Here is a 12,690-nt window from a genome sequence, read left to right on the forward strand (position 1 = left end):
ACATCCCACCCAGCTCTGGTCTATTGTGAGGACACAGGCTGAACTTTTCTCCATCTGTCTCTACAAGTGGATATTCACAGGATCTCGCTGTATTTAGATTAATGGTCGTATTACTTATGTATGAGCCCAAAATCATTAATAAGAGAATGTTGAGCTCATGCTCTCAGATCAGATGCTGTATCTGCACACACACACACACACACACACCCTAACACAGCATTATTATTCATATAGTATTATACACAATTAGAGATTATTAGGAAGTCACGTCTGAAAACACAAATGACACACTAGTACACGTAGGGACACACACACACACTTATCTTTGTAGTGTCTCCAGGGTAATGGCGATTATTCATTAGCACAGATCACAAGGCAGCATCGTTATTATTCAACTAGCATTACACACTATTAGTGAAATGTGGATATGGAACACACACACACACACACACACACACACACACACACACAAATAGAGAATAACTATTCACACTGAATTTCTCACTATTTGAGATTATCAGTGAGAAAGACAGACGTAAACACACAGACACACACATGCATGCATGCATGAGTGTTTTAGACTCCGCAGTCAGATGAAGCAGAGCTGTGATTTCTCCGGGGAAATCAGGCCGAAGCTGATAGCAACATGAACTTGTTGTTAATTGCTGCTGCTTCTTAAGGCACACACACACACACACACACACACACACACACACACACACACACACACACACACACACACACACACACACACACACACACACACACACACACACACACACACACACACACACACACACACACACATACCCACATATACCCACTCTGAGGGATTGTCAGTGGTACCTTTAAACAGCACTGTGCTGTGTTTATAGGGGTGTTGGTGAGTAAGTGTCAAGAAGAATTAATTATTCTCCTATTAGACAAACCACTCAGGGAGTGTGTGTAGGCTGTGTGTGTGGATGAGGAACATAGCGGTGTGTTTCTCTCTGTACATGTATTCTTATGTTTGTGTGTGTGTGTGTGTGTGTGTGTGTGTGTGTGTGTGTGTGTATCCGCTCTATGAACATGGACACTTTTAAGTATGATAAATGCCTAACAATATACAGTGGCATTATATTCTATTAAATATGATGAATGCTTAAATATGAAACATTTAAGAAATATTAAAGTGTCGGCTGGATCATCAGTTCTGTTTGCAATCATTCCAGAACCATATATAGACAAAGTTTGACCATCCCACCCTAACCCTATATACACAGCAACGCAATCGTGTATTTAAAATGGAAATGCAGATGGGAAGATGTGTACAAGAATAAAGCTATTTAAATATTCTTCTGCATAAAGACATAAATCACACTTAAACATGTCAGTCTAAAGTCTACATGCACCTTGACAGTTAGTGAAGTTGTGCCAGAAAGGATTGTAGGCCAACCAATGCAAAGACTCTATGAACCGGCCTATGATAAAAGCATGTTAAGGCTGGCCAACTGCATTGCCTCTGATCCTAACCACGCTCTCAACACAGACTATGAACTATTGTAATGGTTTGAAACTCTAGGTAAACATCATTTTTTTAAAAGTGAATAAAAAGTATAATCATATAGCAGTCCACATTGTAGTTGATGCTAAAGTAATCCACTATATTAGACCCCTATATTACTTCATTATTTGTTGTTGAAAATGTTAAAAAGAGTGCAGTTTATACATGCATGCATTATGGGAACGCTGCATGGTTTTCCCATTATCGTAAGAATTTGATGGAACTTGAGGGAAATCAGTTTGAATGTAAACTGGACCGGATCGCCAAAGTGATGTCTCCTCAGGGATGAAAGTGTTGTTGCACAGGAAATGTTCAGTCAGAGTATTTACAACTGGCTTAATAACGTGCTCCGTTAATTCTGAGATGTTGAAAAAGATCCACAAGCCTCTTCACTGAAAATGTGGAAACAAGAAATGATGGCAGTAGTTGTGTCTAAAAAGATACTTGGAAAACTGAAGTGAAAAAAAGACATGTCGGAGGAGAAAATATACAGCAAGTATATGTGGGAAGAGAGCAACCTGACCTTGACAGGATGTTGATTTGAGCGAATATATTTCATGCCGTGTATTGATGATGTGCACTGCATTATTGTAACAACATTTTGTTATCCTATTATTCATGTTTGTTATGTTTCCTGCCTGTTTCTGTCGCCGAAACTGTTTCCTTTTGTTCCTCATCACTCATCAACAAAGACGTTTGTGATTTTTTTCTGTTATATATTTCATACAGTAGGTGGACAGTTGACTTACATATTTGGCTGATCCGAGGTAGAAGAGCAGGTTATCCGGTGTGGTGGTTTTTACATGAAGGATGATGGTGTTGTATCTGCCTTTCCTGATGTCGGGGCGGTAACTACGGAGACAGTCACCACCTGATGACACTGAAACTTTGATCTAAAAGAGAAAGTGACAAAATCAAAAAAGAGAAAAGTAAATAGTCCATAGCGTCAAAGTGTTAGTCGTGTACTGTATATTGGATTATATTTTATTATCAAGTGGAACAGCACTGTCTGTTACATAATAATAATATTTTTATACAATTGATTTAAAGGCTCGTTTCAAAGCAGAGATAAAAACAACAAAGTAACAACATATAGATAAAATTAACATTAAAAATACAAATTTTCAGGATGTAGAGGATTTATGACGGAGTATGCCAATTTAAAAAGATGTGTTTTGAGATGAGATTTAAAAATGGAGAGAGAGTCAATATTACAGATGTGTGGTGGGAGGAGTTTCCACATGTGTTAGTTCACCGTCTGCAGTTGACTTTTCTGTCTGCTCTACATTCTAGCTTTCAAAACTTGCACCACAATTTGTCTTACATCATGTCGACTGTTTTGTTTTAGGGATTTGAAATGTCTTCTCTTGATGTTTCTTTTAGAAGAAGAAGAATTTATACTTTATTGATCCCGCGAGGGGAAATTCGTTTTTTACACTCTGTCTAGTAAACATGCTACACAAACATGAACTGAAATACACACACATGCACAAACAGGATCCTGTGGACATGCACTAATGGAGAGGTCTCAGAGTGAGGGGGCTGCCCACGGCGGGCGCTCCTGAGCTTGTGGGGGGGGGGGGGGGGTTAGGTGCCTTGCTCAAGGGCACCTCGGCAGTGCTCAGGAAGTGGCCTGGCACCTCTCCAGCTACCAGACCAATTTCCGGACTTGGTCCGTGCTGGGACTTGAACCGGCGACCTTCCGATTCCCAACCCAAGTCCCTACAGACTGAGCTACTGCTGCCCACAAAGGTAGTTCCCTGACCGGGAATCGAACCCGGGCCGCGGCGGTGAGAGCGCCGAATCCTAACCACTAGACCACCCTTTGTCTCGATGTCTGGTGTGAAGCACTTTGAATTGTTGCTGAACTATGCTGCTATATAAATAAACCGTGCCCTTGCCTCAACCCTGCTGTAACTTTCAAACATTCTCAAACTAACTTGTTCTATCAGTGAACAATTTTAATTCTTTAATTTATTGTGTTAGAAATATCACTTCAAACATTCAAACCATATGAAAGTCATATATTCAAATCAAGAAGCCTCAAACAGATGTACTTAAATGGAAAAAATAGAAACTTTTGAAAGATAAGGAGAAGTTTACACTGTTAAAAAGTGGTGATCAATGTTATATTGTACCTGCAGGAGGGACGATGAAAAATAAAACAGCACACACAACCAGTCCTAGACATTAAACTAAAAGACTTCAGTGTTACAGCAGATAAATTCACAGATATCGATGAAATCAGAGTAAAAGGTGTTGTTACTCAAACTCTCTGTAAACACGATCAGGCAGGCAGAGTGTTGTGAACTCACTGAGTTGGCTTGTTTCCTGGCTTGGTTGATCAGTTCTTTTATTTGTGAGATGTTTCTCTTCAGGTTGTCCTGCAGCTTTTTGATTGGCTGCAGCTTCTCCAGCAGCCTGTCAGCTTCGTCCTCTAAATCTTTCACTTTAGCTCCTGCTGCATGGACTGAGGAGAGAGTCAGAGTACAGCGGTGATGAAGATCAGCACACCGCTTGTGATCATAAACACCATTCAGTAGCTGTCTAAAAGCTGGGAAAGCATGGCGAGCGTTTGAAGAGTGAGGAAAGGATGATCAATGATGGGAACTAGAGAAATCAGCGATATTACTCAAAGCGAGAGGAGAAATACAGAGGCAGAACGATGAAGGTGGAGGAGCCAGTGAGACGAACAATTAGTGTGTCTCTGCATTCAAAAGAAGCTTTTCGACACAACTTTCTACAAAAGGAAGAGGGATGGAAAATTAGAAAAAGAGAGCGCTCCATGCTTTGCAGTAAGCAGAGCGTTCATGCTCGGTCAGAGAGGAGCAGAAAGGAAAGAAGCTTTTTATTAGAAGCAACAACGCTGTAATGTAAAGCTATTAAAAAGAGCTAAGGAACTAACAGGTGGTGCTCCAATACCTTTGTTGAATTATGATTGTTTTTGGCATAGGATTGATGGATGAAAGCTAAAACACCAAAGTGTCTGATGACACAATGTTAAAAGTAAGAATAAGATAAGATAAGTGTACGTTTAAGGACGATTTTGATGATAGCACAGCCAACAAATGTGTTGGGGAGGGGGGTAGCATTACTCTCATCATCAAATGGTATTAACAACATGGTATTGGTGCACCACTTTTAACAATAAGTGCTAATGATAAGGGAAGTGAAGTATACATACTGATGGCTGTGGGGATTGGAGAAAAGAGAAACAGGGAGAAACATATCAGTGTTAGCTTAAATTCACCATTTTACGTGACTCTAAGGTAATTACACGATATCACCAGGAAGTAACATGTTAAAATTGAGAAGCAAATATTTTTGGATCCAAGTAAACGTTCAAAAGATTCAAAGTTAAGTAATGACCTTGAATTTGATTCTTTAATCATTCGATGATTAGGTTAAGTAAGTACAGAAAAACAGGAAATAAACATAAAATGATTAAACGATTTTTAAATGGTGTAGTAACAGTTCAAAGAAACTATTATAATATTTAATAAGCTCATCAAAAAGCAACTGTAACTATGCTAATGGAGCATATAACCTTGACTAGAATATCCAAACTACAAGATGTTGCTGCTGCTTTTACTTTACTTTAATAGACTATTTCAAGAGACAGATAACCAGTAAGGCTCTTTACTGTTTTTCTCGGGGTCCTGGATCATGGTATTGGCTGCGTTGACGGTGTCCTCCAGCTCGCTGTAGTTCCTCTGCAGACCGTGGAGCTGCAGGTTCAGATCCCCAAGACGCTCCAGGACGTCTATGGCCGTGGCATTGGCTTCTCCTGCTACAGCTTTTGTGGCTGCTAGCTTAGCTGCTGTGTCTGCCATAAAAATGTTAACAAAGAAAAAAGGATCACAGAAGGCTTAACACGAGGCCCAGTGATGGTAAATTTGGACAAGTCCATGTATGTTTTTCATGTAGTTTATGTCATACAGTATGTTGATCAGGTGCGATGTTAGTTCTGTCATAGTGTTCTAGGACTCTGGAGCTTGTGGGGTATGTTTTCCTCCAGCTGCTTTGGCTCATATGAAGCTATTTTTTCCCTTATTCAGACCTAACATTTTTACCCATCTATACATCGGTCAATAAAACATGCGATGAGACCCTGTAGTGCACTGTAGTCATTCGGTGAGACAGAGATGTACAGTTTAGTATCATCAGCGTAAAAAACGATATAACTGCCATGGTAAGGTTAAATAAAGCTTAAAAGTGGTAAACTCCTGTTGTTCTTCATGTGCTAAATGAATAATCTACAGTCACTAGATCTTTTTGAAGGGTTGTTCTATTATTTGCATATCATGATAAATAACGCTATCGAGCTGACGAACATAAGCACTACTCACATCAGGACCTTGGACTGAGTCCTGCCTCTGGACTTTTTTCTCAACTCATATCACAGAATATATTCAGAGTCCTGCAGATGGCTGGCCAGGAACCAAAGTTTATTTTCCACTGCGGATCACTCTGTCAGAAAACCGTTCAGTCTCCAAAAATCTGACCCGCACATGTTAGGTTATTTTGAACCCACTCACAGGGATTTGAATTGAAATTTAACATGCTGTGTTAACCTCTAGGTCACCCATTTGGAATTTGTAGTTCCTACATTTAACAGTTTCCCAAAGTGTTCATCCAAACACAACCATGTGGCTCACTGTGGGTCAACAGGCTCACTATCACAGCAGTGCTGTTTTCTCCACATCTCTGTGAATCTGTGAGTTCTGACATGTGTCAAGTTGGGTTTACCAGAGCTACTGACCTCTATCAGCACAGTGATATTGATCCGCTCTCTTTTTTATCTCTATCCCACGCACACACACACGCTCATACACACTGTGTATATGTGCAGTCATACCACTGGGAATAGCGTTGAGCGTTGCCATGGTTCCATTGACGGCTTTCAGCAAGTCTTTGGTTTTGTCTCTCGCTGCTTTAACTCTGCCCTTCAGCCCGGCCACACTATCTGCGTTCTCTGCACACACAGAAACACACACACAAATAAAGATTAATACAACGATTGAATTATTTGAAGTCAAGGCTGTCCACCTAAAAAAACACTTTCTTCCCCTCCTGCACCTGGGGTAGAATGAGTGACAGGAAGTAATAGATTAGGTCTAACATTGACAGAAATTAAAAAGTATTTTTTATACACTATTACTGCGATCTTTTTACAGACTAAACCCTTGTACAACAACAGTTAGTCTAACTCTATAGTATAGTATAACTGTCCTTTGCATACAATGTAAAGCAGGTTCTCTTTGCCGTATATTGCACAAAGAGACGCACACACCTACCTTTGACATCATTTTCAAGTTTTTTCGCTTCGTTTAGCAGTTTGTGACTCTTCTGCAGGGCACCCTTAGCCGCCTCCTTTATTGGCACCTCTGGACCTAAAGCCTGAAAGTACATGTAAAAAGAAATGAACAGAGTAAAACCCATGAACTCATGTCTCGAAAAGATGAGGCTTCCAGAAGAACTTAAATCCTACACATGGACAGAAAAGAGACACGCTGAAGGTGCAGTCGTCTGCATATTACCTTTCTGTAAGATCAAAGTGCCTCCACTTAGCATTCCTTTATGATATTTTTAGAAAGGCACTCAGCAGACTTTAATCCTTCTCACATTAATTTTCCAAAAAGAACACTTTTTCTCTGTTTCTTGGACTCTCTCTTTTTATCATTTTCCTCTAACCTTGCTCTTTCCAGAAGAAAAAAAAAGACAGACAAAAGACACAGAAACTGAAAATGCAAACAAGGTGAATGAGTCAAAAATAATTTCTGTTGGGGAGTGAAAGGCAAAAAAAAAAAATGTACTGGCTCAAAGGACTAAAACTGAAAAGGGAGAGGGAAGGAAACATACTAAGGAATTAAAGGTAACAAAAAAAATCAAAGACAAGGGTTGTAAGTCGCAACACTGACAAAAGCAAAGAAATTGAGAATGTAAGGAGAAGAAAAAAAAGTGTGAAGCAAGTTCAAGAAAAGGGGAAAGAAAAAAAAGAATAAATTAAATGAAAAATGAAAAAGGAGAGGGAGGAAAAGAGAGATTTCAGGTGTGTGTGGTCATGATAATGGAAAAAAAGAGGAACAGACACTGCTTTGATCTCCCCACCATGACTAATGGAGAGCCCAGGCTTACATTACTGTTACTGCATGACAGACACACAAACACAAATAAACACACACACAAATAAACACACACACACACACACACACACACACACACACACACACACACACACACACACACACACACACACACACACACACACAACCTCTTGTCCTTTGGTACACTTTGGGGGTCTGGAGAGTTTAAACATTTGTGTTTGTTATTTACAGTATGTAGGCAGTAGGTGGAGGTGTATAAATCATAGCATAAATATATCTGTGGTTCAGCATGTGATTGTGGAGATTTGCTGTTTATCATTGTGCAAAATATTGGAAAACTTGCAAGAGTATGGTTAATGGATTTTTTTTCTGTAATGACTTTTACATATGACAAATGCTGGGACACTTTATTAAACCCTTGAAGAAAACAGCTGCTCTGAATACAAGTCAGAAACTGCTACTCTGAATTTTTGTCGTGGTTGTGTGTTTGTTAATTAGTTGACAGTTTACCATAAGGCACATTTTGCCTTGTGCCTCCAAGGGGCCTTAGTCGTAGGCGATATACTGTATCGTAGGTGTGCATAGAATGTGAGGTACACGTGTATTTTGAATGTAAATAAGGTGCCCAGAGTGCAAAATCATCAAAATAGATTTACATATCACACCAGAAGGGAGCATATGTTGTTTATTTTTCATAGTTTCAACTGGCCTAGAGACATACTATCTATAGAGGTATGCTATAAGGATGTGGTGACTTTGAGTTTTTACTCATCTGAGAGGAGATGAGTCAGGTATGTGTATGTGTGTGTGTGAGTGTGTGTATCTTTATTTACTGTATAATTCACAGGTGGTGAGTTCCTGCAGATCTCTGTCTTTGTTAACTGAAAAGAAAGTCTTTAAAATGTTTAAGCTATGATTGCTTTGATTAAAATGGGGAAGGGTCTCATATTGGTCTTTACCTGGGGCGTCAAAATGACCAAAACCGCCCTGTTACAAAGTACATGTGTACGTACCAGTGCCAGAGCCTCACTTGCCCTCTGTTTGGCAGCCTTCGCCTCTTTCTCCGCTGCGTCCACATTAGCTTTAATATTGCTGTAGGCCTTGAAGGCAGCTGTTGCATTGAAGGAGAGATTTTTAGCTTCAGCCAAAATGCTGCAGGGAGAAAAAAAGGACAAAAGAAGGACAATTTTTTTTTTTTTTTTTTTTTTTTTTAAACTTTCCCTTTGTCATACACACATTCTCTTAAAAAACTCCAACAACATCCCAAAATAGGAGCAGCCAGTTTCTCCTGTTAAAGTAGGATTTCAATCAGAGAAACTGGCTGTAAATTCAGTAACTATGCAACTATTTTAAAGCTGTTCAAAAATTCAAATTAATTACAGCAATAGAATTGTGCTTGAACATGAGCCCATGTGGCTTAACCTGTACATGCACTGTCCCTTTAACTTGACCCCCCCCCCCCAAAAAAACAAAAAAACAACCACAGCTCTTAAATAACAGTTAAAGTAGTTTTAACTCAATAGTGGCAACACAGAGGATTAAGTTTTTGTCTTTTAATTCACATATTTTATTTTTAAATATTGACTTAACTTTCTATTTATAAAAAACGGTGAAAATCAAGTTTCATAATACCGAAACAGTTACTGACACTAAAAGACAACAAGGCCAGGTTTATGTAAAACAATCTGATGTAGAAAAAAAAAAAACGTGACAATCTCACATACACAACATATTCATTGCTTATACAGTAAACATCATTAATACTTTGCTAATTTCAGCCTCATATGAACGTTTTATTATGTGACCAGATCCCTGTTTATATTTACCCATCCAAAATGGCAGCAGATTCATTGAGCTGCCGGGCGTGTTCCTCTGCATCGTGGACATGATTGGCCAGGCTGCCGTCACTTAAACCGTCGGTGAGGTGACTGACTTTATCATCCAGCTGTTCGTGAAGAGGACCCAGCTCCTTTCCCATCCCCTCCAGGTCCTACACAGGGAACACAGAGGCTTCCGCTCAGTTTGTTTGGTGATGTGGAGCTCAGATTTGAAACATTTGGACCAACACATTCCACAGGTGCAGCTCATGCGTAGAGAAAAGAGAATCTAAGGGGTATCTGTCTCTCATACAAGACACAGTGATGTGCACGATAACCTGAATGTCCTCATTAACAATAAGGAAGCTTACGTTGTCTAGACGACCCACTTGACCTCAGGCATTATTCCACAGCACAACAAAGTTTTACAGACTAACAAGGGTTCTGCAGGCCTCTGCTAGCCTGACCTCAGTACCTCTATCTCCTTGTTGATGTTGTCAGAAAGCTGGTTTGCTTCATCCAGCAGACGTTCTCCTTCTGCAAGAACATCCTGTGCATCCTGTTTGACTGAGCTCACGGCAGAGCGCTTCCTCTGAAAACAAACAACAAACAGGATCAGTAACTGACAACTGTTTCCATTACATATTCACCTGCTGATTATTTGTTCCACCAATCGTTTCATCTTCAGGTCAATAAAATGTCACATACTAACTAAACATTCAATTCAAATCTCTTAAAGAGGACATATTATCCTCATTTTTCACCTTTTCAAACAGTCCCCTGTGGTCTAAATTAAACATCTGTGCTGTGCTTTGGTCAAAATATAACATGAATCAAGCAGCAGAGGAGGTTTGTGACCCTGTATAAACCAGCTCTCTCAGAACGCTCTGTTTTGGTGTGTGTGTCTCTTTAAATGCAATGAGTCCCCCCTGGGTTTTCCCGATAGACATCACTCCTCTGTAGCAAGAATAAAAATGGCAGACCTGCACAAAAGTTTTGCTCTAGGCTGGGGGTGGAGTCCATGGGTGGAGATATCAGGGGAGGGGAGGGGATTTTTTTTCTACCAGAATCCCACTGTGACATCACAAGTTGAGCAAATTCGACTGGATGGTTCAAAAACACTGTCAAAGTGGATTTTTCATAAAATGTCTCCTTTAAAGATCAGAGTCATGTCTTGAAATTGATATTCAGTCTAAATAAAAATTAAGTATGATGACTTATTGGATGAAAAAAGTATTTTGAAAAAAAAAAAAAGATTAGAAAATAAAGAAGTTTTGAGTTTTCCTGAAGCAACTCGGATGCACAGCAGAAGTATAAGAGGGAATGTGTCAGAATTGAGTGAATAATATTTTTGGTCATTTCACACTGAAATCAAATATAAAGAAACACACTGTGTTCCCATTTTAACCAGAGAACTATCATTTATGGTGAATATATTATGAATGGACTAAAACCTCTTTCAAGTAAAATAAATAACAGTCAGTCAAAATAAAAAAAGGCTCTTTTTGGAAAACTTCCAGCTTACATCACAGACCTGTTGGGTCGGGTTCAGGCACTGCTACATGACCCGTTCTATTGATTGGCTCGTTCTTAAAGTTTCTCAAGCTTTCACTGAACTCGGTAAATCTGCATTTTCTTTTGATGCCCCAAATTCATGGAAAGCCCTCCAGCAAACTCTAAAGATCGAAGTTCTTCTCTCTCTCGCAGAGTTTAGGATTTTTGATTTCTAGCCACTTTTTTCAAATTGTAAGTGTTTCAATTGATTATAAGTGTTTGTTTTTGTTTTTTTTGCTTGTTTTAAATGTGCTTGTCACCTCGAGGGCATTGAAAATGAGGGAAACCTCAATGTAAAAGCAGATAGAAGAGCAGCAGGGAATACAACTAAAGATTTGATTAAAGAACGTGTGACCTTAGTGTAACCCCAGAGTATGTGAATGTTACTTTGTTCACTACATAAAGCATTTTTTCTTACCAGAAAGAAATAAGCTGTAGGGTCAGAGGAAGACAAAGTGAGATAGAGAGAAAGAAAGACAGACAGAGTGCTGCGTGTGATGTGTGTGTGATCACTGCAGAACGCTCCCTCTAGGACATGTAGAATAATCTTCCCGATAAACGCTTGTTGTTTTGCTCTGATACGAGCCGGTGCTGCCTTTAAGCATCTTCTTGATGATGAATTATTATTATGCGCATAAAACACTTCAGACGTGGATACATGGTTGGATGCTCACTTCTTTGTTATTCTTTTTAATACTTTTTTTTTTTAACCTCAGGACTATTTCCTTTTTCGGAGGCAAATCCCAAAAGATTACATATTTTATGCATACGATTAAATATAGACAGAGATCAAAATAGTTCTCCAATATACCATTTTTTTTTACAAGTTAATCAACTCATAACAGAAGAGAGAGCGTGTGTTTGGTTTGAGCTTGTTACTCCCTGCAACACACAGAGATTATTGCATGGCTGTTTTCTTAACACTACACATTTTGGCTTTCACTTTTTGTGTTCCACATCTGGCACACATCAACCAACCCCTCCTTGTGTCATGCAGGAACGCTGTACATTTACTGTATGTGTGTGTACTGTATCTATTTGACCAATGATGCATTAAACTCCTGCATAAGCACGCACTGACTGAGAGTTCATTTCTAACCTCCATGTGAAGGCAAAGTGAAAGTGAGCCTGGTGAAACATTCTGAAAGTAGCTGTCATTACAACAGCCCCAGGGACTAGACTACTGTTGAACATGACTCACTATGGATTATTTCTGAACATCTGTAAGTAGTTTTTCTTCTAGAGAGCCAATAACCAACACTTTCATAAACCAAGTCTTGTCTATTAAAGAGCTACCTTCTTTTTTAATCGGGGACTTCTGTCTTAAAGGTGTGAAATTCATGCTCTAAAAATTATAACAAGAGGGAAAACTGACAAGGAGGAGGTAAAAAGGAAGTAAAAAGCTAAATCATTTCTTAATCAATGATTAATATGACCACTGAGTGCAAACACTTCAATAAGTGAGAAGTGAAGAAACAACAATTATGCTAATTTAGATACAAATGTTGAATCTGTACTCGAGGGTCTGGAAAGTTTCCTTGTTTCTGTTTGTAGTCCGAGCTGTATTGATCCATTACTTATCAGGAGGCGTTGGTGTACGCAGGAAAAACCATGTGGACAGGGAATAACAGGCAGAATGATATCCATGCTAATGACAAACCAACTCTTA

General features: G+C 39.2%; 1 protein-coding gene across 8 annotated transcripts in view; it reads right to left on the minus strand.

Annotated features, from left to right (window-relative positions):
• Positions 1-12,690, minus strand: part of lama2 (laminin, alpha 2) — a 209,785-nt gene that overhangs the window by 31,428 nt on the left and 165,667 nt on the right. For all 8 annotated transcript variants that reach the window (XM_061051767.1, XM_061051769.1, XM_061051773.1 and 5 more), the window contains 8 exons: positions 9,943-10,059; positions 9,477-9,640; positions 8,664-8,802; positions 6,841-6,943; positions 6,402-6,518; positions 5,187-5,369; positions 3,859-4,013; positions 2,293-2,436 (listed from right to left, as the gene is read on the minus strand). In XM_061051767.1, the coding sequence (XP_060907750.1) occupies positions 2,293-2,436; positions 3,859-4,013; positions 5,187-5,369; positions 6,402-6,518; positions 6,841-6,943; positions 8,664-8,802; positions 9,477-9,640; positions 9,943-10,059 (1,122 nt within the window). The remainder of the gene's footprint in view (positions 1-2,292; positions 2,437-3,858; positions 4,014-5,186; positions 5,370-6,401; positions 6,519-6,840; positions 6,944-8,663; positions 8,803-9,476; positions 9,641-9,942; positions 10,060-12,690) is intronic.

Source organism: Labrus mixtus, chromosome 12, assembly GCF_963584025.1.
Source record: "Labrus mixtus chromosome 12, fLabMix1.1, whole genome shotgun sequence".
NCBI classification, from domain to species: Eukaryota; Metazoa; Chordata; class Actinopteri; order Labriformes; family Labridae; genus Labrus; species Labrus mixtus.